General features: G+C 39.0%; 1 protein-coding gene across 2 annotated transcripts in view; it reads right to left on the bottom strand.

Moving 5' to 3' along the window:
* Positions 1–4,997: 4,997 nt before the first annotated feature.
* Positions 4,998–25,987, bottom strand: part of RIPK2 (receptor interacting serine/threonine kinase 2) — a 44,431-nt gene continuing 23,441 nt past the window's right edge. The window contains exons 2-11 of one of the 2 annotated variants that reach the window (XM_042463393.1): positions 21,125–21,278; positions 19,621–19,776; positions 18,636–18,793; positions 17,645–17,694; positions 16,444–16,605; positions 10,840–10,925; positions 10,576–10,671; positions 8,519–8,609; positions 6,679–6,846; positions 4,998–6,046 (exon numbers count right to left, since the gene is read on the bottom strand). In XM_042463393.1, coding sequence (XP_042319327.1) covers positions 5,709–6,046; positions 6,679–6,846; positions 8,519–8,609; positions 10,576–10,671; positions 10,840–10,925; positions 16,444–16,605; positions 17,645–17,694; positions 18,636–18,793; positions 19,621–19,776; positions 21,125–21,278 — 1,459 coding nt within the window. In that variant the 3' untranslated portion in view covers positions 4,998–5,708. The remainder of the gene's footprint in view (positions 6,047–6,678; positions 6,847–8,518; positions 8,610–10,575; positions 10,672–10,839; positions 10,926–16,443; positions 16,606–17,644; positions 17,695–18,635; positions 18,794–19,620; positions 19,777–21,124; positions 21,279–25,987) is intronic. The other variant, XM_042463394.1, reaches the window with a different exon arrangement.

Raw genomic sequence — 25,987 nt, 5'->3', positions numbered from 1 at the left:
TGAGACAGCTCACTCTTTGAACTATTTCCAGTTCTGGGAAATTCTATTCCCCCTGTATTGCAGTAATAGCAACATTATTTTAAGCGAGCAATAAATGTGAGCATGACAGAAAGCCATGTGATGCCACAAATTGGACCTGTGTTGGAGAATTTGTGCCTAGAATTCAAGTTCCACAGAACACTTCCTACTCTCAGAACAGGGTGACCCAATGGACACAAGCAGCAAAAGAAATCCTGTGGTCGCGATAGCAATTTCTGGGCAACAGCTGCAGAACCACCTAGTTGGAGGTGGAGTAACAGATGGTGCCATCCCTCCCCTGGCTGCTAAGTCTAAAGCCAGCCAAGTTTTTTGGGCACGAGGAAAAAAATTGCACAAACAACCTCTCCCTCATCCCTTGCTGTCAAATAACACATTAAATAAGTAACTATTTGCTGCCCTTTCATTATACTCCAAATCTGCTGCCTCTGGCAGCCACCTGTCTGCGGCAACTGTTACAGCCAACCTCTTCCCCACACATCTATTCATAGCTGTTATGCAATCTTTCTTAAAGAAGAAAAACAAAATAAATGGATCCAGGGCCTGCCACTTGTTAGCTGAAGAGCTCTGATCATGAACATCCCTGCATCTCTGCATGTTAGCGACTCTCCTTAGGGTTGCCAGATCTCAGTGCCTGGCCTGTCTTCTCTGATCTCACAGCAAGGGAATCTCAGGGCAATGTGTTAATTGATTTTAACTTGTTATTGTGATCTATATTTATATATGGTTTTATTGTGGTAATTTTATTCAAGGAGGGAGGGTGAGGGTTGGGGGGGATTTAGCAGTTTGTTTGATTATTTTATATTGCATTAACCTCTGTTGTTACCTGCCTCGATCCCCAAAAGGGAAGAGGCGGGATATTATTATTATTATTATTATTATTATTATTATTATTATTATTATTTGGGGGCAATAACACTGCCTTAAAGAGTCTCTCTCTGTCTTTCCTCATTTATTAGACTTGGGTGTTTTTGAATGGCATATTCTGTACAACTGTGGTTGATGCTAAAGATATCTTGCTTAAAAGGTGTTATAAATAAACATTACTACAGTACTACTATTATTATTGGTCACTCCGTGTAAAATCACAGTTGTAGCATCACCAGGGGCGCATTCACACTACACAACTATAGCACCATCATGGTCTCCAGTGTTTGGAGTTGAGTAGGGCACTAGAGCTCTCTGGCTGAGAATTCCAAATACACCTCCCTAAACTACAAATCCCAGTTAAAGGGCCTCAGATCTTGTTCCCCATGATACCGCTAGGATCTGGCGCTGAAATCCTGGGATAGTCCCAACCTATCAACTCTTAGCAATGCTGGCTGAAGGGTTCTGAGAGCTATAGTCAAAAAAAGTAACTTTTCAAGGCTACTGAAGGAAGATAGCATAAGCTGCGTTTGCCAGCAATGATAGAATCAAAAAGAATGAGAAAGTAGAGCCATGCCTATCTATTGTCTGTAGTTTCACCAAATAATTACCATACTCTTTGCATTACATAATTCTTTAACACAGCATTCAGACAGTACAGGCATTTGTGAAAGCTGTTTTCCCCCCCTGACAGTTGTGTTAGCTATGCAAGAATAGTGACAATTTGAGACATTAATCTAGTTCTAATTTGGAATGGAATTCCTTTCATTTTGTTTTATTTTTATCCCATTTTCTCCCAGCATAAAACTCAAACCCACTCACAAAAATGCAAAAAAGATGCTAAAAACCTGATAATAGCAAAGTTAAATAGCATTTAACCAAGTCATAATAAAAAATACCATTAAATTTTAAACAGTGTAAAATCATAGGGCAGCTATAAAGGAATTAGGTGAAATCCTCAAGTATAAAGATAGATAATTGAACACTAAAGTGAGAATTATCTATGCCACCATATTTCTAGTTTTATGTGTGGTTATTTAGGGGCATAAGACCCACGTGAATATGGAAAAAACACAAATAACCAAAATACCATGTTTTTACCTGAGATGACATCTCTCTAGGAATCTCTAGGTCCTCCAGTGCAACTCTGTGGTCAATGTCCAACATTCACTGACCATAGAACTGCACTGGAGGAGCTACAAAAGCCTAGTAGAGTATTCTCTCTAGGAATCTCTAGGTCTTTCAGTGCAACTTTTAGTTAAAGTTGATCATAGAATTGCACTGGAAAACCTAGATATTCTTAGAGATAACATATTAATCAAATCCGTGAATAATCAAATCTGCAAATATCAAATCTGCAAATACCTTGGTCCAGGCCTCAGAGGGAGAGAAGAACTGCTGGACCTGATCCCCTCCCCCCTCACCATTCCCTTCTCCTTTTGTGTTGTGTCTTTTAGATTGTAAGCCTGAGGGCAGGAAACCATCTATTATCCCCTCTGTTGTAAGCTGCCCGGATTCCCAGTGATTGGTCGGCATATAAATCCTATTATTATTATTATTATTATTATTATTGAAAGATGAGTGTACTTGGAAGACCATCTCCCTATGAGATGCAGCTAGATGGGATAATAAACAGGGAGACCCAAAGGCCTGCATGGCACTGCCCTTCAGGATCAGCCCTAGAATATTGTTGAACATATGAGTAGGAGGGTGCAACTGCAGCCTCATATTGCACATAAGTTTCCCATAGATATCTGGTTGTCCATTTGGGCTAACTCAGCAACTTTAACAATCCATTCTTCTGCTATCAGTGCTTCAGTCCATTTCCAAGTTTGAGCAAACAATATTCTTGCTGCTGTTATCAAAGTAGTAATCCATATTTACTTTCCAGTACAGTACTTACTCCATAATGCAAAATTGTTTTGTGTGGAATTACAAAATCCATCTTTACATATATTTTTGGATTAACATATAAATCTTAGACCAGTAACTCTTTGCCTTCTTGCATGCCCACCATATACAAAAAAGGAACGTTCCTTATCTTGACAACCACAACATTGACTTCAAACATTCTGAGATATTTTCGACAGTTTATATAGTGTTAGATACATTTGTACATCATCTTATACAGATTCCCCTTTAGGTCACTACACAGCATACATTTTAGATCTGTGGACCACATTTTCCCATATATCCATATAATCATTATGCCCAAAATGTTGAGCCGAACTTATCAGGTACTTTCTAACCGGCTCATCTTCTCTCACATTGCCTCAGTTATACAACATGGAGTACTTTGTGAGAAATTAAAAATACTTTGACTCCTAGAAGTGCTCATGGGTCACTCTCATTCCTTAAACATATTAAAGATGGTCCAAGACAGGCCTCAGCAATGGAACCATGGCAGTTCTCCTCAGAGCTTGAAGTTCCTTATGAGCACTACAACTCCCACAATCTCACAATCCTACATTTTAGTTTGTACGTAACAACTCACACTGTGTGCTGCCATCTCCAAGAATCCATTGACAGAATTAGGTTTTTCTGAATAAAATTAAAGCAAAACCCCTAAACAAAACAAACAAGTCTTCCTGTCACATAAGCACAACTGTTAAGTCCTCATGTTGTAAAAAAAGGCAGTAATAATTTACTTAACTCAGCTAATCTCAGCCGATATTGACTTTTCTGCTCCAGATGATTTCATATATGAGACTTATCAGGTTCCAGGAGTTTATGCAAATTCATTTTGTCTTTACTTTGTGACCTAGTCAGCTAATGCATTTTGATTTGTAGTCATAAAACAGTTTACTGTAGGTCATAAAAAGCATTATAAATCATGTAGATCTCATATTCCCTGCATCACTGATAAGACTGGACCAGGCTGGCTAAGCCTGTACAGATCTGTCTTCACTTCATAGAAACAGAGGCATTTTCTCTATAGTCTATGAGGCCGATTGTCCATCTAGCTCAGTATTATTTACTCTTGACTGTTAGTGCCTCTCTGGAGTCTTTGTCACTATTCAGAAAATTAATTAGTCTCTGTGCTTATTCCGTAATTAAGTCCTGCATTATTTGTACACACTGCAATTTTTTGTACACTATGTAAGTAACGGCAGTCCAAGTTTCATTCTTTCCACAAGGAGGAGCATAAGTAATGAGTGTGAGCAATGGACAGACATAGACTTCAGAGACTTTTGCTGCTCTGGTTTTTTTAAGATGAATTTTTTTTCTTATTTCAATATGCTGCAAAAGAATGGAAAGGAACCCTGCTCTGTTATTATTCTTGTATGATATGAAGATTTCTTTATGGAGTTTAACATTTGTACTCCAACAGACCCCATTTCAGTTTCTTTCAGCCTTACTTTGAAATGTTCCATTAATAATTGGAAGAGGTCAACCCCTCCCCAATACTTTGATTTAGAATTTGCACTAGTTTGACTGTAACGGTGCACCCACTTTTTTGAGCAACAACCATAAGCAACACTGAGCAACAACCTACTGAATCATAGGTTGTTGTCATTACAGCCTTGCTAATTTTGGAATGAGCATTGGATTTCCCCTAGAATTAAATGCAAGCAACTTGCACAACCACTGAACCTTATCTTTATTTTATTTTTTTAAGTAAGAGATGTAATGGTTTTGAAACTGTATTAGAAAATCATGGAGTTCTTTGGAAAAATAAGAAGAAAAGGTCATCAAAGGCAGACAGAGCCCTTAGAAACATATCTTCTAATCTTCTGCTGTGCTTTGAAGCCAGAGATCAGTGAAAGATGTATCCATAAGGTGGGCTTAATAGAATCATTTCACTATCCAAGTCTTGTAACACAATGTTGTGCTGGAACAGATAGGCTGTGGCCCCAACAGCAGACAATACTGTTTTGAAATGATCTCACCAATATATGAAACAAGAGCTTGGAATACATTTTTGAATAATAACTGCTACAATCCTGTAGGGAGCCATGCTGGCTAGGAGATTCTGGGAGTTGTAGTCCAAAAGAGTAACTGTCTCAAGCTCTGTGCTAAACCAATAGCCTTGTTTTTCTCAAATACAATTTTGACCGATGAGAGAATGCACAGAAAGACAGTAAAGCAATGTATATTTTTCCATCATTTAATATTTACGTTAAGTTTACAAATTCACAAAAAACATCTGTGCCCAGTGATGAAAGTTCAAGTGTGTGGTGTAAAAATAGTCTCTTTTTGTGTGTGTATTAAAAAATTAGACTGTCAGGTAATACTTTCATTTGCCATGGCATATTTCCCCCTTAAACTCTAGTCTAAAATGTTGCAGCAGCAACACAGGGCATGTCTACACTGAAGGAAAATCCAGCTTACCTTCAGGTTACCCCGATCCACAGTGACCACGGACTTGTCTGCACACACTGAAGCAAGTTTAGGAGAACTGTCCACACACAATTATTCCTTTTGAACTCACCTTGGTTCGATAAATTGCAGTATGTGTGGCTGCTTTGGATTTTTCCCTTTCCCTCTATGCATGTAAACGTACGTATTAGTGAACTCCTTCCCCCCGGCCCCAAAACAGTGTCACTATGAATTGCAGTACACACACACGCAGGAACATCTGGATTTTCTGCTCAAAATCAGGATAGATCCTCACTTTGTTCCTTTAGATTAAAGCTGTGAGGCAATGAAAAGGCTTGATTCAGCCCCAATCATATTGCATGTCATTTGGGCATCTCACTATGAGACCATTTTATTTGGCCTGTGTACACGCACTGAGGGTGACATTTCAGAAACAGGAATCCAGTTTGTAAGGGGTTGAATGCAAGTTCTTCATACTGATTTAATCAATTCAAAGATGCAGGCCTACATGGAACAGATATATTTGGATAAGGTTGGAGTCCCAGCTGCTTATTGTCTTTCAGTTTTTGCACTATGACTCTGGCAACCTCTTCTCCTTGGCTATCAGTAGTATCAAGCAGCTGCCTGACTTTTGAGGTCCTTGTAGGTTTGGTGCTGATAAGTTCATAATCTTCTCTCATGATTAAATCCCTTGCAAGGAGGGCATCCAACGACTGGTTAAGGCAAGCCTCAGTCATCTGGTTGACTATTTCCTCTCGTTTACTTTGGATCCACTGGTGAGCTACAGCAAAAATATGCTTTTGCACAGTGCTCTGTGTAAAATCTAAGAAGAACAATAAAAAGAAGAGTTGACACAATTCTGAAAGAGATCTGCCTTATTTGTCTGAACTTTAATATACCAGAATTACATTCATCAGATAAGACTACTTTATAGTTTTATTAAAATAAACTCTAAAAATGTAGCAGTAACCACACCCATAATCTTAGTATACTCAGTATTTCTTAGCATAATTTTTATTTATGATGTTTTTATGCCACTTGATGTAGTAACACCTCTAAGTAGTTTACATAAACTGCACTATAAAATGATGGCTAAAATGCATATATATGAGATATCTCTATCTCTCATAAAAGAAACCAAGGTAGACATCCATGACTGCTCTTCTATGCTTGGATTCTGACTTATGGCAACTCTAAGACAAACCTATTTTGGGGTTATCTTGGCAAGATTTGGGGGGGGGGGCTTGCCCTTGGCTTCCTCTGAGGCTGAGAGAAAGTGATTTGTCCAAGGTCACCCAGTGGATTTCTATGGCTGAGGGGGGTTTGAACCTTGCTCTCCAGAGTCATAGTCCAACATTCAGACCACTACTGTATGCTGTCTCTCCATATTACAATACTGTTAATAAACACACAAGCTGATCATATGAATGGGATGCAAGGGTCCCACCTGCATACCTGAATTGTTTCCTGGTGATTGCAGTGAGCGTGGCATGGAATTTGATGAATTAGAACTGTTTGTATTAGATGAGGAAGAGCTCTGTAGGGATACATTAGGAGGAGCATTCTGACGCAGTGGGAACAGACTCAGTAGTGTGCGTGGTTCTCCTGAGGCATCATCACTGCCTTTTATAAAGAAGAAAAAACATGTGTTTTTAATCTGAGTTCACACTAAACTAAAAGCAAGCACACAACCCATTCAGAATAAAATAACACCCAAACAATGACACCTTTATTGGACCAACCAAAATGCAAAATTATATGTTTTCCTGATGTGAAACATGAAGACTTCTTGAGAAATCCAGTGTTCTTTACCTCCATAAGAACCTGTGGCTTCACAAAGGAAGGAGACATGCTGGATTCCAAGGAAACATCTTCTTTGAACTGCAAATGGACATTAAATTTCCTTGACTTTGAAAATCTGCCAGTGATCACATGGCCAAAGGGGAAGATGCCAACCTGCAGATAGCCCTCCCTACCATCTGAACCAAGTCCAGAAGCAGAAAATGCAGGCCTATGACTAACATCTTCAATTTCTTTCTCCTGTTTGCCTAAAGAAGCCAGTGTGACTTTGAAAACTTGCAACATGTAATTTTGCATTTTGGTTGGCCCGATAAAGGTACCACTGTTTGGATATTATTGGATTTACTATATGGCCAACACGGCTACCCCTTGAAGCAATTCAGAATCAGTTTGTCATTTTGCATATACAACCCTGTAACCAAAAAACTATTATTGCCATAGTTGTTTTTTATCGGCCTTATGTCAATCTATAATCCTTCTGCCATATAACAAGAGGCTTTAGAAGTACTTATTTGCACAACAGTCACATGACAGAGGGCCCTTTCATATAAGCATTTATAGCACTGTGATTCTACTTTATGTGCCAGAGCAACATCTTATGGAATCCTGGGGTTTGTATTTTGGTGAGGCATTTGAGCTTTCTGGCTGAGAATTGTTAATATCTTTCAAAAATGGCCCGTCCACTTAGTAGAACAAAAAAACGGTTAAGCAACAATAACATCTAAAACAAATTCTAAACTTGCTTGTTCAGAGGTAGACAGACAGGACAAACCTGCTTTATTATCACAAGCCCTGAAGCTTTCCTCTTAGAACTTCCATGCCTTGTTCAACCAGTCTACATCCCTTTTAGTATCGATTTGTGCTTGCACGCATCTCTGTAGAACAATGACATAATGTTCTGACGGGCCAAATATGGCACTGTAGACAGCCAGACATACCTATTAATCACTGGGAGAATCACCTGTACAATTACTGGATGCCTGTTTTCACAGTCTGAGCAACCGATTCAATATATTTTTCTTCTTTACTTTGGTCTGGTCCCTACTATTAACATTTATTAGAGAGGAAAGCATCATCTAGTTTAATGGAGAGAGAACATGTGGGCCTCTGCCCTCACCATTGGCTATGCTGACTAGGATTGATAGGAGCTAGGAGTCCAGCAACATCTGGAGGCCTCTCACACACATTTGTGATCAACTTGCTCTATATTTAAAATAAAGTTGTAACCTTATTCATTGTGGTGTGCCTTCAAGTCATTTCTGGCTTACAGCAACCCTAAGGTAAGCCTATCAAGGGTTTGTCTAAGGCGGAGAGTGTGTGATTTGACCATGGTCACCCAGAGGGTTTCCATGGTTCAGTGAGGTTTTGAACCCTGATCTCCAGAGTCATAGTTCAATGCTCAAACCACTATACCATGCTGGATCCAAGTAATATTCCAACAATATTCATACCAGATTACTATTATTCAAACCTTTACTAGTTTAGGAGTGCGTACCTTCAGAGAGGACATTGTACTGCTTGGACATATCCGAGAGAACTCTTTGTTGATTTAATCTGTTGCTCTGGGATAGCAAGTCACAGGCTTCCTGGGACAAAACACAGTCAAGTAAGGAACACAGATGGAATTAATGAGATTAGTCCTCCCCCAAAGCTTTTCCCTTTGCTCTTAGCACCATGTAATGAGACACTCATCCAGGTTAACATTTAAAAAATAAATAAATAAACAGCACCTTTTAAATTTCTCTTTCTATGGCTAAAACTGAAATATACTTCAATTCTACAGTGGTAGCTGATGGCTCCCTCATCGTGGGCAAAATGAATCCGCTCTGGGTTTTAGTATGAACCATAATGGAGCTAATGTTTATTTATTAATTATTTTATTTATATCACACCTTTTTCCTGACATGTGACCCATGGCAGATGTTAAAAGAAGAAAAAGCTAAAAACCTGATAATAAAAAAATTTAACACAGTTAAACAAGCTGTCATATTAAAACTCTATGAAATTCATGGAATTCCCATAGGTTGACAAGCAACTTGAAAGCACAAAAACATCTCCCCCAAACCCTCTCTCTCACACACATGAGATCTCATCTCTCAACTCCACCCAGATGATTCACAGTGCCACAAGTTCTTGTAAATGGTTTACTGGCCACATAATCTAACTTCCTTACACGACTGAAGTAAGAAACTTCATTGAAGACAGAATCTATACCATTATTCCCAAGAAAGACTTGCTCACCACAGGTCTTGATGTTTCTGTACAAAACTATTTGTAGTAAATTTGTCATTTTTCTTGAAGTATTTATTCCAGGGATGTTTGCTCTCTCTCTCTCTCTCTCTCTCTCTCTCTCTCTCTTTTGTGAGACCAGTTCAGAATATCTTTTCCCTAGTTCTGTGTTCAGTTACCAACACAGATTCAATTCTCTCTGTAGCCATAGCTATAAACTTAATCTAAAGCTAAGCTGAAATTCTGCCTCCTTTAAAAAAAATTTGTCATGATTTTGAGGGGCACCTGGGGGCAGACGTCTATTTTCCCACCAATAAGACCTCCAACCCAAAACATTAAACATATTGGAACATAGTGTGTCAATAGGACATTCTGTCATAAAGTGGAAACAGAAAACCGCTGAGACCAACCTAACCTGTACTTGAAGTGGCAGTGAAACTTAACCCACAGCCCTCCATATATTTTAAAATGACCTCCCATATATCTGAATGTTCAGAGATTTTCTAGCTTGCAAATATTTAATTCAGTGCTTGGGGAAGGGTGGTGTTTTTACTGACTCACCCCAATGCAGGAAGGAGTAGAAGAGGAGGAGAAGAGGAAGAGGAGGAGGAGAAGGGGAGAAAGATTCTAATGCTCCTGCCAATACCAAATATTTCAGCCTGGTACTAGTGGAATAAATTGAAAAAATAAATCAGACTTTCCCATTATTTTAAATTAAATATTTGATCCAAATATATTTTATGGTGGACCTATTAAATCAACATAACTTTGAATTAGTCCTATGAAATTTAGAAAGCTGACTTATATTAAAGAAGACAACTAGATCATTTATCTTAGTGCTGTGAAGTCGAAGGCTTTCATGGCCAGCATCCATGGTTTTTTGTGGGTTTTTCGGGCTATGTGGCCATGTTCTAGAAGATTTTCTTTCTGACGTTTCACCGGCATCTGTGGCTGGCATCTTAGTGCTGTTTACACTGACTGACAGAGGCTCTCCAGTGTTCTGGAAACAGAATTCTTTCCACATGCTACTTGGAGATGGCAGGAACTGAACCTGAGACTTTCAATATTTAAACCATATGCTCAATCTAAGCAATAGGATTTGTGCATAATAGGTTGACTGAAGGGAGAACTAGCCCCTTTTAAGTGACCTTGAGAATATCTGCCCTTAAATGTCTCAACACAATTACCGGTAAAAGGATTTTGATCACCCATCTGAATTAATTCAGATTTATCAAGGGGTTACATAAATGCTAAAGAAAACCAAGTGATATTAATGATGATGGTCATGATGATAACAACAAGAACAAGAAAAGAATGCATTACCTCTTGTAAACTAGGGTTCAATGGTATATTTAGAGATATGGATTTATCACTAGATGTGCTGCTGGGTAAGTGGAGACATCGCCACTCGTATTCAGACTGAAAGAGATATTTGCAAGTGTGTATTAATCAGTGCAGAACTACGGTAACAGGGCTACATCCTTGGTACACAATTTCTAGCTTCAGTTACATTGTGATCATGATTCATTTTATGGGCAGATAATTCTCCCTGGTGTATTTTTATGTTAGGTTATAATGAGTACTTACTTTGGCTTTCTTTAACTGTATCACAGCTTGAAGCATAGGTATTTCCTCAAAGGTTCTCAGCACAGGTTCAAGCTCTATTAAGCATTCTAAATAAACAAACAAACACATTTTGTTCCATAGCGTGAGATCTCCAGCAACAAAAGTACTGATTTATGGAAACACATTTATGAAAAATACTTAAGGGCATGCTCTGAAAAAAAAAAATCTGTTTTAACAATGACAAAAACATCACATCAAACACATCATGCAATCCCTGAAAAACACTAAAATTGTTTATTTATGAACTATTCTTAGTTCCCAAGGGATCCCAGGAGAGTACATGCAAAACTTTAAATGAACTAATACAATACAAACACCATGTATTTGCAAACAAAGAAGCTTTAACACTGTTTATCCAGCAAACTAGCAACAGCAAACAACTAAGGAGAACACACAATTTAAAATTTTGTCTTTAAAACGCTTGGGCAAAGTGGAATGGTTTAAGCAAGTCCAGAACAGGGAACCTGGATCTGGTATGTGTTAATAGCAAGAAAATAACAAAGTTTAGTAATTGTTTATTAAAAGTAAATATGCAACTTGAATGCAGCCTTCAAATCTGCCACTTACCACAGTTCAATATTAAGGGATCCACAAACCTGACCCCACCTCAAGATGGGGCGGTCAATTTGGGGGAGGATCTAATTTTGACCTCTTGCACTTGAGGTGGGTTAAACCATTAATTCTGAACTGAAAATCCCCCCACCCCCGCCCCAATGCAATCTGGATGTGACTAGAAGTCTTATTTCTGGAACAAGAAGCCCCTGTATATATAGGTCAGTAGCCTGACCAGAAAGTTGAATCCTGAAGCATCATATTATTGACCCAACGAAATGGTCAAGTTCCTAGTCTTTATGGACAAAAGAATTCTGTTGAATCCAAACAAAAATCAGTCTAGTTCCTGAAGCCTCTTTTGTGAATCCTAAAGCCCCCTAGCAGTCTCCAAAGCTTCCAAACTGCACATTAAAATAATGTTTCCTTTAAAATTGCTTATAAAGTCCTCCCAAAATGCATGAAAACATATGAAAATATCCCCGCCCTGCCCCAATAATCACCCAAGAACATAATACTACCTTCAGACACATCTGATTTCTTCTGCAGTCACTCTCAAAATGACTATAGGAAGAGATTCATCTTCATCTCCTATCACCATTTTGAGAAGATCTGCAGAGGAAAATGGAGGTATTTGGGCTTGCTGGAGTGGTGGTGGCCTGTTGGGAGGAAATTGGCCATTCACCCCCATGTATTTGTGTCCACTTCTAATCTAGCCCAATGTTCTCTTCACATAGTAGCCAACCAGTTGCCTATGGGAAACCATCTGGAAGGACATGAATACTATTGTAAGTACAAGTTGTATAAGCCTTCCCAAACCTGATACTGTTTTGGACTTTTCTTCAGCTAGGGTGGCATGATGGAAGCTCTGTTCCAATATCCAATGGCCCTCAGGCTGGGGTAGGCCACTTATGATTTGCAGGAGACTGTGCAACACTTTATGGTACTTTCTGTACCTGAAAAGGGTTTTGAGACCTTAGTCCTAGATCCATGCCTGCTGCTTCAGCATTGAATTCCTGTCATGCTAGGACTCAGTTTCAGAGCCATTAGTTCTTATCAAAACCTGACAGGGAATGGCTTACATACACATACAAAAAAATTCTAAGCTACGTCATGACATCTCCATGAAAATATCCAACGACTGGAAGCACATGTATAGCAATTCAGTATTAAGTCCCCTTGAAAGCAAAAGTGAGTAAGTGTAGATTGGATTGCAGCCTCATTGCTTAACAGACTTTAGTGGAAGGGCTTGCATGATTTCAAAAACAAAAGAGGCAAGATCTAAATCTATTTAAAAACCAATAACCATAATAACAAAACAAACAAACAACTGAGCAATTGAATGTATTGCTTTGTATGGCCAGGGGGCAGTATTTCCCCAGAGGATCAAATTAATGTCAGAATCGTGATGCCAAAACTAGGAAAACAAGTTGTTAAAGAAAGACCAAAGATGACTCAAAGAAAAGACAATCATTCAAGTAATTAAACTTTTTAACCGATTATTGCAAATTGAAGGGAGTAGAAGTGCTGTCTAGACAACTTCTACACTTCATATGTGACAGCAAACAAGCTTTCACTTATGATTGCAAACTTCAGTAGATTGATCACTACATAGTGGGGGGGGGGGAAGAAAAATTGAAAGCTGATAAGATGAATATTAGTGAACTGTACTTAATGGTAGTTAAGTACTACATAGACCAATAAAACAAAAACATAGGGGGCAGTCAACTAAAGAACTCTCAAATATTAGATCAGTGGCTTAACCTTAAACTAGTATCAATAGTATAGCTTCTTCTTGTGTTTTAAATATATGTTCAGCATCTTAATCTGCACTTTCCAACCCACATAATAAAATAAACCTTTTAGAATTTTAAATGTAAAACTGAGATAGTATGCACATCTAGCTTAGATGTGAAGGGAGGACAAGAAGATCTTTGAATCTGAGGTCACCTCAGTTTCTAAAATGTCTAAAATTTCAAAATACTCTAGAATATTAAGGGGCAGGAGAAATCTTGTCATACAGGATTGTTATATCCGTGCACTCAAGCAAGACAAAGAGCTGCTAGGCAAAGAACATGTCCTTAACATATTTTGAAAGGTATGAATGTCATATTTCTGCTACAACAGCTTAAAAGCATGGCAGTTTAGGCAACTACTGTACAAGTTCTTTGCTCAGCTCTGGTTAGTACTTGGGTGGCAGACTCCCAGTGAATACCAGGTACTGTAGGCTATATTTCAGATCAAGAAACTGGCAAGACCACCTCTAAGTATTCCTAACAAAATCCTATGAAATTCAACAGAGACTTGAAGGCATGCACACATACACACCAATTACAGTTCAATACAAAGTATTCTTCAGAAAGATTTCCTTGAGAGCTACTTGTAGCATAATGCCCAAAAGGTGAAACAGAAAGTGGCCTTGCCCAAGACAGTATGCTATATTGTGGAGCAGCCATAGGCCTTTAGATTTTGAAGGCTGCAACTATGAACATCATCAGGTATCATGATCAATGGTGAGGAAATTTTAAAGTCCACAAAACCGGAGGGCACCAGGTGGAGAGCAGACTGGCCTGGAGTGTGGAGACACTGACCTTTCTATAATTAAACTATCGAAATTGTGCTAGATTATGTTATACATTGGGCCCTTCCCATATTCGGGGGCCCCCTGCATATGGGAAAAAACATCCTATGCTGGAATCCTATGGATTCCTATGGCGGTGCACTCTGGTGCATGGCAGTGCCTGCGCGCCTGCAGCACCCACACCATTTTGTCCGCCGGGGCTTGCCATCCGTGTGAGCTCAAGTCTGTGGATGGCAAGCTCGCAGATGGCATGAGCAGACGGTATTTTATCTACCACTTCCTGAAACAATGTATTTTTCAACAGATTTGTAACTGGAGGTAGAGAGGTAGTAGAAAAATGACTCAATAAAGTGAATCCAATAAAAAAATCCACTAAACAGTGATATCTTTATTGGCCAGTCAAAATGCACAATGTACATGTTGCAAGCTTTCAAAGCTTCACTAGCTTCTTCATCGGGCAAACCAGACAGGAGAAAAAAACTGAAGATGTTAGTCATAGGCCTGCATTTTGCTGGTTTTGTTCTTAGTTAAGATGGTATGCAGGGACATCACTTGCAGGCTGGCCCCTCCCCCTTCCGGCCATGTGGCAACTGGGAGGTTTTCAAAGTTCAGGAAATTTAACATCCATTTGCATCACAACAAAGACACTTTCTTTGCAATCTAATATGTCTCCATCCTTGGAAGGCTATAGTCCCCTTTAGGCAGAGAACACTAGATTCTCAAGAAGCCTTCATGGTTTTGCATCAGGAAAACTTTAGGTGGTGTTGAGGTAAAACAGTCCATTTTTAAAAAAATGTTTTACCTTTGTTGGAGGTCAAAGCCTCAAATAGGAAAGTCCCAGTCCACTGGCTGACTCTTTAGTATTCCACTGTTGTGGCTATAATGTGGTATCTTACAATCTAAAAAACATAGCTCTGATTATGGAATGGTCTGCCAGATGAGATCCATCATATTACCACCGTAAACAGCTTTAAGAAAACCATTAAGATGGATCTCTTCCGGCAGGCCTTTCCTGAATTAATTCCCAGCCACCAAAAATAAGGAAATGCAGCTCTTGATTCAACCTCGCCACTGTTTATAATTATTTGTGAATTTTAATTATGTTTTAATTTTAATCTGTTTAATTGTATTTTAAGGGGTGGGTGGGAATGATGGTTCGTGTATGTATATTTTAATGTAAGGTGCCCTGATTGCGTTTCGTAGAGGGACAGGATATTATTATATTATTATTATTAACGGTCAACATGGCTACCCCTGGATGTTTTCTAGATCAAAAAAGTGAACTATACATCAGCAATTCTTGAGGAAATAAACGTATTCTAATTCTAGAGTATTTATTGGATAGTGGAAATAGAGGTGGAATAAGCGGAAATATACGACTGGAATATGTGATTCCAATTATATCATTCCAAATGGGAAATATATGCCATATTTTAGGGTCTCCCTTTCTGTCAGTCATCCAGGTTTTTGTGAGGAAGGGTGGTATATAAATCAAATAAAGTGAACAAAGGAAAACAAATATCCATGTCAATGACTCTGACTTATGATCTCATTATTAACGTCCATTTCAAAGGTATGATTATTAAATCATACTGATATCTGTATCTTATTATTTATTTGAAAGCCCAAATATTTAACTGGGCTTTCAAAATTAAGTTATTTTGGTGCCAGACTAACCACTTCTTTTCAAAATAGAAATATTTGAGGAATCTGATCCAAAATATTTGAGGAATCTGATCCATAGTGCATTTAAATGTAACACATGCAGATGAGGTACAGCCTGATCATTTCCAGAACAACCATTTAGACTGAACCATCCACTGACTCACAGCTTCCACTAATTTTGAAGGCAGTAACCTAAACTCAATGTACTGTTAGAGGAATAAAGAACACTAAAACTCTCTTTTCGATTTTCAGTTGTTTAAGCACATGCAACCTCTAGCAGACCATATTGTTTTGTTATGTGCCATCCAATCAGCCTCCAAGAGATCCTGTTCTTAACAGCCCTAATACTGGTCTTGCAAACTGACAGGCTTGCTTTCTTTATTGATCTTGCTCTTTTCCTACTGCTTTCAGATTTTCACAGCAGGTTACCTTACTGGGCAAGGGAGTCTGCATACACTGCTTGATCCTCATTTGTCCCTTCCTGCAAGAGAACTCCAGTACATCTTTGTGTGTGTTCAGTTGTTAAAAGAAAACAACAATAACCCAACACTATCCTAAAGGTGTGCATGAAAAAAACCCCTGTATTTGATTCCCCCTTCTGCCCTGCCTAGATTTCCACAATAACACTTGCATTACAGCAATTACATAGTTGGATGCTGGTCAATGTGGATGCCTTAGTAGGAAGGACAGGCAGCAATACAGATAGTGATGTCTGTTTCACCATTCCATTCTTTAGCTGCCTACTTTGTGATGTCAAACAAGAAACTCACTTGAAAAAGAAGGCCTTTCATCTGGATTTTGTGACCAGCCAGATTCCATTAAAGACAGCATCAACTCTCGATGAGGAATGTCAAATGGTAGATATTCTTCACTAGTGTCTGGACGCCTTCCTTGTGACACACTATACATAATCTGCAAGGGGTTTATAATATCTGTCAAAGTAGATATTATGCATTTATTAGAAATACATGCATTTCTTATCCAGTAGTGAAAATATAGATGAACAGTGAGACAATTAAACTTACTGCACAGCCCCCAGGGATGGGATTGGGGTGTGACGAGAGGGAGTGGGATTGGAACAGAATGGGTGCTATCACCCATTTCATCATACACTGGAACAACACCACTGGAAGTTCTCATTCCATTTCTGATCCATCCCACAGGAGGTGATTTTCAGGAACACTTCTGAACAGTTCCTGAAATCACCTCCTGTGGGACGGATCAGGAATGGAATGGGAACTTCTAGCAGCGTCAGCAGCGTTCTGGTGTGCAATGAAATGGGTGATAGCACCCATTCTGTTCCCATCCCACTCCCTTTTGTCATGCCCTGATCCCGTCCCTGGGGGCTGTGCGGTAACCCTAAATACTTGATATTATATATAGGTGAACAGTGAGACAATACTTGATATTTTAAAGGTAAAGATATAATTGATATTAATGTCTAGTTGTAACTGACTGTATGGGGCGGTAATCATCTCTGTTTCTAAGCCGAAGACCCAGCGTTGTCTGAGGACTATTCTGGTGGTCATGTGGCCAGCATGACTGCACCAAACACTGTTACCCTCCCACTGAGAAGTGGTACCTATCTATCTACTTGCATTTGCATGCTTTTGAACTGCTAAACTGGCAGAAGCTGGGACTAGTGATAGGAGCTAACTTCATCCTGCAGCAGCTAGGCCTTGAACTGCCAACCTTACGATCTTCAGAACATCAGAACTGGTGTCTTAACCTCTAAGCCACTGCATCCCACTTGATACTTTGTTTTTTTTTAAAAATACTTGATATTTTAGATTATATTATATCACCACCAAAGCGCTTATTGAAAAAACTCATGGTCTCCCCTACCTTCCAAGCTTTCCTGACAAAAAGGAAAGAATCATCATTAAAAAAAACACCCATCATGTTGTATGTGCGCTTATTTAGTGGGGCAATTTAGTAAAGTAACAATGACAATAAAAGAAAGAACCTGACCTTCAAATGGCTGTTTTCTTGACATCACTTCCCACATGATAATGGCATAACTGTTCAAAGCAAAACAAAATATGTACATATAGTGATGTAAATCAGTTCCATATTTATCTGTCAAGACAAAAATATCCAGCACAAATTTCCAATTGTCCATTTTTAAAAATGAATTTCTACCTCACTATTTAGAAAGAACAATAGCCCATATATTCAGTGACAGTTTAAAAACTGATTGACTCAATAGTCTTTTGGACCACATTTTCCAGTGCCATGTTGACAAGATGGAGAGGAGAAATAGTATCTTCCCATCATTTTGTGTTCCAGATAATATTTTATTTCTTTATAGTTTTCTTCCCATTATAACAAATTACTTAAGAATCATAAAATCATATAGTTAGAAGGGATCTCATGGGCCATTGGGTCCAACCCACTGCTCAGCACAGGATCACCAGCTAAAGCAACCCAACAGGTAGCTATCCAGCCTCTTTTTGAAGATATCCAGAGGACCTCACCATATCTCTAGGCAATTGATTTCAATTGCCAAACAAATCTTACTGTCATGAAGCTCCTCCTCATGTTCAACCAATATCTACTCAACTTAATACCATCAGATCCGGTCTGAAAACTGATCTGGGAATATTTACTACACTCACGGTATTCAAAATTGCTTGGCTATACTACAGATGCCTGAGAGAAAACTATTATGTACCAATATGTTAGTAGCCATACAGTGAGCAAAAGGAATGAAAATACTCAAGATGTCACATAACAGAATTTTAAAAGCACACAAATATACATATCACTATATTAAATTAGTCCTCCTACTGAAAAAGTTATGTTGGCTTTAAACTTCAGACTGGAGCCTAAAATAATCCCAGATTTGAGACTCTGATGTGATAGGACTCTCAAATTCCACTGTGTTGAGTACATATTTTTAAGGTCTTTGGCAACCACATGCACATACACTTTTCTCAGTCTCAAAATAAAATATAAATACCTGTATATATCATGCTTTATACTTGCACGTGTTTTTTTACTGGCATCATAATCTTCAGGTGGCATGTAGACGATAGTCCCTCCCTCAGACATTGACTTCTCAGTTCGTGACAGTGACATGGACACCATGCGCCATTTTGACAACCCAAAATCTGCAATCTGAATATAGATACTAAGGTGTTATGTTGGAACTTTATGTTAATATGTACTAATGCTGTGGCAAAGCTTCCAGGAGGAACCTTTTAAAGTGTGCATATTTGACTTCCAATCTTACTCAGCAAGTGGTATAATTAACATATCCTAGCAGGTGCATCCTGATTTTTATGTATCTTTGACTTTGTCCTTTTCAAACATATATTCAGAGCAAGGTATCTATCTAGGTATCTATCTATTAAGTAACATTATTTTCTGCATGCTAGTCAGATTTTAACAGTGAACTGAGCTGAAGCCGAATTCTAAACTTAATAGGATAAACCAGTAGCATAATTAAAAATTGGTGCATCCCTCCCAACCCCCAAATACAGTACTGTCTTGTATTGTATGTTACCACCTAAAATTAAATGACCCTTATAAATTCTTGAGAGATTGAAGGCAAATGTACTCAGGCTTTCAAATGGGTAATTAAAAATAGGATTGTGGACCAGCTTCTTATTCATTGCAACTCTTAAATTTTTTTTTTGCCAAAAAACCCAAATGGGTTCCTAGTCCTCAGAGGCAGAAATAGCCTCAACAGAATGCAGTCAAAGACTGATGAAATCTCAGAAAGCTATCAGAGGTCAGGCTCAGCAGTATCTTCTAGTGCACTGAAAGGCAGGGCTTCACTTCCTTCCTGGGTTTTGCCCCTTTATATCTGTGATCTTCAGCAGTTTCATTTCTCTGCCATGGGAAACCTTCTTCTTTTCTGCAACATCCCACCCTCTAGGTACATCAGCTCCTACAACTGCAGAAAAGCACAGATGCCAAAGAGTAAGAAAATGCATTCATACCTTAACATGAAAGTCACTGTCAAGTAAAATATTCTGGGTCTTCAAATCATGGTGCAAGAGTGGAGGTGTCATATTGTGAAGGTAATTCACTCCCAAAGCAATTTCATAAAGCATGCGAAACCTCAGTGGCCAAGCAATGTCAGGATACATAGTTTTCTATATGTATATAGAAAAAGAAGACTCAACACAAATATATACAATTGATTCACTTTAATTTAGAACCAAGGCAATGTAAAGCCATACTGATCACTACATATCACCCTATACAGTATTGATATCTCCCTATATAAGTGTGCCTGAAAATTAACATCCATAGAGGAGAGAATTCCACAGCATGAGAGCAGCCACCACAAAGGCTCTCTCATTTGTCTTTTCAGTACCACTGCCACAGTCGCATCTGATGAGGGCCTTCTCAATGGCTGCTCTCCATCTGTGGAATTCCTTCCCATGCAATATTAGGCTGTCCTCTCTGTGGCAAGCATCTGAGGAAAGCTTTCAGCTGTTAAACTGTTGCTGAAAAGGATGTTTTAATGGAGATCCTCTACTTTTACAGTGGGTCCTTGGTATCCACTGGGGTTTGGTTCCAGGACCCCCTGTGGATACCAAAACTGGTGGATATTCAAGTCCCATTCAATATAATGACACAGTGAAATGATATCTGTTCTATAAAATGGCAAAAGCAAGGGAATTTGGAGTTTATATTATTTCTGAATATTTTAAGCTGTGGGTGATTGAATCCAGGGATAAAAAAAAAAATCCATGGATACAGAAGACAGACTGTATCTTCATTTGACATGTTTAATAATTGTTTTAGATTAGTGTTTTGAATAGATTGTTGGGTCTGTGACTGCCAAATAAAAGATTGATTGTTTTGAATAGGATTGCCCATTTGTGCTTTTAAATTTTTTATACTATAAATTGTTTCAGCTGTATTTTGTTTTAACATATGCTGTAAGCCATTTTGGGTCCCATATTGGGTGAAAGGCAGGACATCCAATCAATCAGTCAATCAATCAATCAATCAATCAATCAGTATTCCTAACAGCTGATTAAATGCTTGTCTAAACAAAGATATTTTGCATCTATCCTGTAAAGTGACCACAGATTCAACAGTAGGGATGGTGAATTCTGAATTTTTATCCTACAACACCTATATGAGCTATTCATTATGGCTAAAGGCAAAGAACCATGGAACCTGCAGTTCAAAACATCTCAGCAGCTAAAAGTTTTCCTCCCCAGTATGAAGGGTCACAAACAAATCTATTTCACCAATATAAGCTCTGGATAGATGGGACAACACTGTTAGCCCCTTCCCGAAATTTCCTGCTTTCAGCATATGTTCCTTTCAGTCTAACAGATAGATTGGTGGAAGAACACAGCCAGCAGGTGTAGTCTACTTCCAGGATGAGTTGCTTGAATAGCCATTAACAACAACTTCACTTTAATCTCCCTTGACAATGACTGTGGTGACAAGAATTAGGCTGTCAACATTATACATACTTACTCCATGCAAAAGTTGGTTCAGTGACCCATTTGGCATATATTCAGTCACGATGCCCAGAAATTCAGGTTCGTTGCAAATTCCCAAAATTGGTAGAATGTAACTGAATCTTGCTTGGTGTAACATTTCAGCTTCCTTTAAGAGACTGGTTCTCTCACTATGAGGACAAAAACAATTTTGCAATCACTACAATTGTACGCTGTATGTCAGAGAAAGGAACTGGCAAAACCAGTATTCCTAGCCTAAGAAAACTCTATGAAATTCATGGGGTCACAATAAATCAACAGGCAACATGAAGGCACATAAACATATACACATTACAGTCTAGAAATATGGAAATTAAACTCTGACATTATTTTGCTTTTTTAAGAAAGATAAACTCTCAGAGCAACAAAAAAAAATTAAAGGGCACTTCAGGCCAGTACCTTGAAAAGGTTACAGTGTGGGAAGAAAGCAGTGGATATAACTATTCATATTTATGTTAAAAATGTAGTATTGTTTTTCTTTCTGTAAAAAAATCATGATCAGGCACAAGGGGTGATAAGTTCTGGTGAAAGAGAATGCCTTGCTATGCTGTGTTGAATCACTTAATGCATACCTCAATTTAGAGGCCAAGTCTTTCTAGAGTGGACTAATTGTTTAATGTCTGGCTATTAGGAGTCCATAGAACCAAGGAAGCAGTTGGCTGAGAATTTTTATATTGAAAAAGCACAGGCAACATCCCAAGACACTTCACTCCAAGGACAAAAAGAGATATACATTGAAGAAAGAGGGTGCTCTTGAAAAACCTGCCCTGTGGCTGTAAGTACATTCCTGAAGGTTGTTTCCTCCTCTGATAGTGGTGTGAATGATGTGTGGGGCCACTACTACTCTGATCACTATTCACAGGAGAAGTCTTGGATACCTCTATGCAGGAGTGATGAAAATGTTAAACCACTTGTGGGATGGTCCAATCTGTGAGCATTTTAACATGACACAATCCTGGTACATGTCTATTATGGTCAACCCTCTCTTTTGGAGAATGTAATGGTGAAAACTCTGTAAAACCCAGAACTGCACCTTTGTGAACCTCCTCGGGGGTGAATATGTGGAATCACCACATTTGTGCAGTTGTGTGCTGATGGCCATGATCTAGCAAAAGAAACCCTATCAGTAGAAACAGCCTTCTGTGCAGATCCTGACCCCACACATCCTTGTGATACACTCATACACACACACATACACATTACACACATCTAGAGATATGGAAATTAAACCCTGACATTATTTTGTTTCTGTATGAAAGATAAACTCTCACAGCATTGACAGTCCTTATTTTATCTTTTGATACAGAGGCACAGATCCACTGAGGGCTACCATTGACCATAACTGTATTGTTCCCTTCCATCAATTAGCTCAGGGTGTCAGTTTAAATTTATGCACTGTATATTAATAACACAAGAAGAGCCATATTCTATGAGACAAAAGGCCTAACTATCCCAGTGTCCTGTTCACTCAGTGGCCAACCAGTTGCCTATGGAAAGTTTGCCAGCAGGACAGGACTACAGGGAAGGAAACAGAGCATTATGCAACATCTGCCCACCAGCATCCACTACTGCAACACGAGACAATAAATATTCATTAACCCAACACCACAAAAGGCACATGTTTTAACTGTGTAGCTTTCAATTCCATGTCCCCAGTGCTATTAAAATGTACTATTTCTATTTTATTTCAAGCATCCTTATCTCAATGTTTGATGCTTCTTATTCCTTTTAATTCTACTAACTAATTCTAATTAGAATTCCTCTATGTAAAGCTAGGACCACAGTGGTATAGACTGAAGTGAAATATAATTCATCTGTTCACACTCCACTCCTTTTGCACAGATATTGTTCTGCTGATCTTATTCCCACAAGTCAGAATTAAACAGGTGTTTCTCACTGAATTTCTGTTGATTCTAAGTGCCAAATTCAAATGTTACTTCCAGGTATATTTCTTTAGATAAGTAGTATCTGCCTGGAATGAAACATTCTTTTTCTTGTCTGCAGCTTCCCTTTGGGTCTCTTTTGCAATGTCTTTCAAGACATGTCCCTGCCTTCACTGCCACCCACCTCTTAGCCTAGGGTAAAAAACACTCACAGTTCCTCCCTGGCTTACATGGGATACAGTGGAACCTATCTACCTCTCCAAATAAAATTATGTCTACTTAAGAAGCACTTTCAAAAAAAGGAGGAGGAGAATATACTTCAAACAGACCTTGGAAAGACTGGTGTTTTGGACTTCAGCTCCCAGAATCCCTTCCTAAAGCATGTCTGTTTTTCCCAAGCTGACTGATTAAGTTTCATATTGCAAAATATATTGGTTTTGGTAAACAGTGGGATGAATCCTCTGGAAAAGTATGTAACTAAAGTAGATCAAGAAGATACAGAGTGGTCTTCAATCCAGAATTTGAAACAGATAAAACAAAGCTGCAGCAGGTTTATCATCCAAAGGGCCTTGGTAAAACCATTTCACTTGAGATGCAAAACAAATGTCCAATAGGGATAACTTGCCAATTCAAGGGTCCTGACAGGTATATCATGCTCCAGGTCAAAGGATGTTGAGGCTCAATGCTGTTCCATTCTTGCTTCCCTATTCACATCCATTCAGTATCTGTAATCATTTCCCAACCAGCACAGCACATTCAATGGCTCACAAAGGCTACTAGGCATACTCATAAAATCATAGAATTACAGAACCATAGAGCTGGAAGAGACCACAAGGGCCATCCAGTCCAACCCCATTCTGCCATGCAGGAATTTTCAATCAAAGCATCCCCGACAGATGGCCATGCAGCTTCTGTTTAAAGATCTCTAAGGAAGGAGACTCCACTACACTCTGAGGGAGTATGTTCCGCATGCCTAGTTGTTGTTTTTTCCAGTTCAGTTGCTGAACCATGCTTTATTTATTTTTATTTATTATGGTATTGTACCTCTTACTCTTGTTTGTCCCCATTTGGCTCATATCCTGTTGGCACAGAGGCACTGAGTTTACCAGGAATAATACTCATTTGAGGGGAGACAAGTTAACTTTCTATACCTATCAGGTGCCCACAGATCTCTATGTACAGGAAATGTCCAGAGTTCCTCTTTTCAAAAAGCAGATATATGAGCCACTCATGTTGCTGCTGTTTCTATCACTTCTTCAAACTGCCTTAACTACTGTATTCTTGGAATTCAACTCTGGTGTCACTGGTCAGTAAACAGCCGTTCTAAATCATCCTGAGGGTTGTCAGGTCTTTTTTTAAACTTGCAAATTTGAATTCTGAAGTCCATATGGTCTTGCACCACTCTTTGTTCTTCTGTTTATTTATCAGTATTTTGGTACTGCCCATTATAATGACACTGGTTTTATTTATGAATTAAAATATTTATATCTCACTCTTTATCCAAATACATCAGGGTGGCTTACAAAAAATAAAATAATTGCAAAAGATTAAAAAAATATATGAAATAGGTTCTCAATTAAAACAGACAATTTAAAACTGCTTAAAACAATCTTCAACAATATAATAATAATAAATAAAACTTTATTTATATACCGCTTTTCCAATGATCAAAGTGGTGTACAACAAGAATATAGGTACATACAGATTAAAAATATAAAATCCACAAATCTCAATATACATAAAAACACACAGCCAAGAGTCTTTTCAGTCAATGATGTGCAAGTCCATCAAGAGTAATGACTATAAAGAGTCAGAGGGATATGCCAGTCAGAATAAATGTGTCTTCAGAGCCTTTTTAAAGGCATCCAAAGTGGAGCAGGCTCGGATTTCATCAGGAAGATTATTCCAGAGAGTAGGTGCTGTCGATGTACAGTGGTGCCTCGGGATACGAAATGATCGGGTTATGAAATTTCCGGGATACGAAAAAGTTGGATTGGCAAAAACTGTTTCGGGTTACGAAATATTTTTCGGGTTACGAAATTCATTTCGGCGCGAAATTTCCAAATGGCTGCAAAGTGCCAGCTATAGGCTTTCCAGTGCTAACGGAAAAGTGTTTTGGGTTACGAAATTTTCGGTACGAAAGGAATGCGGAACGAATTAATTCGTAACCCGAGGCACCACTGTATATGACTTCTTGTGAGTTGTTGACAACCTCATCTCGGACATTCTAATAGAATTTCCCAGTGTTCTGAGTGCGGGGCGGATTATGTGGGAGAAGGCGCTCCTTCAAGTAGCTCGGGCCCAAGCCATGTAGGGCTTTATAGGTAATAACCGACATTTGTATTGGGCCCGGAAGCTAATGGGCAGCCAGTGAAGAGATTTTATACCCGGGTTATATGGTCTGCCCTAGATGTTCCAGCGACCAGCCTGGCTGCCACATTTTGCACTAACTGAAGCTTCCGGACCTGGTACAAAGGTAGCCCCATGTAGAGCGCATTACAGAAATCTAACCGAGAGGTTACCAGTGCATGTACTACCGTTTCAGGTCCCTTTGGTCCAAACAGGGACGCAGCTGGCGTATCAGCTGAAGCACTCTTGGCCATCGCATCCACCTGGGATGACAGTTGTAGGGATGAGTCCAAGAGTACTCCCAAACTGCGAACTTTGTCCTTTAGGGGGAGATTAACCCCGTCTAGGACTGGATGACAAATTTCCCTTCCTGGACTTGGGGTACCTATCACGAGTACCTCTGTTTTCTCCGGATTCAGCCTGAGTCTGTTTTCCCTCATCCAGCCCATTACTGACTCCAGGCAGGCATCCAGAGGAGAGATGCCATCCTTAGTCACTGTATCAGTCAGAGACATGGAGAGATAGATCTGGGTGTCATCAGCGTACTGATAACACCGAGCCCCATGACTCTGGATGATCTCTCCCAGCGGCTTCATGTAAATGTTAAA

This window comes from Sceloporus undulatus, chromosome 4 (assembly GCF_019175285.1).
Source record: "Sceloporus undulatus isolate JIND9_A2432 ecotype Alabama chromosome 4, SceUnd_v1.1, whole genome shotgun sequence".
Lineage (NCBI taxonomy): Eukaryota > Metazoa > Chordata > Lepidosauria > Squamata > Phrynosomatidae > Sceloporus > Sceloporus undulatus.
The sequence above is the reverse complement of the archived record's forward strand: the minus strand, read 5'-3'. Positions and strand labels throughout refer to the sequence as shown.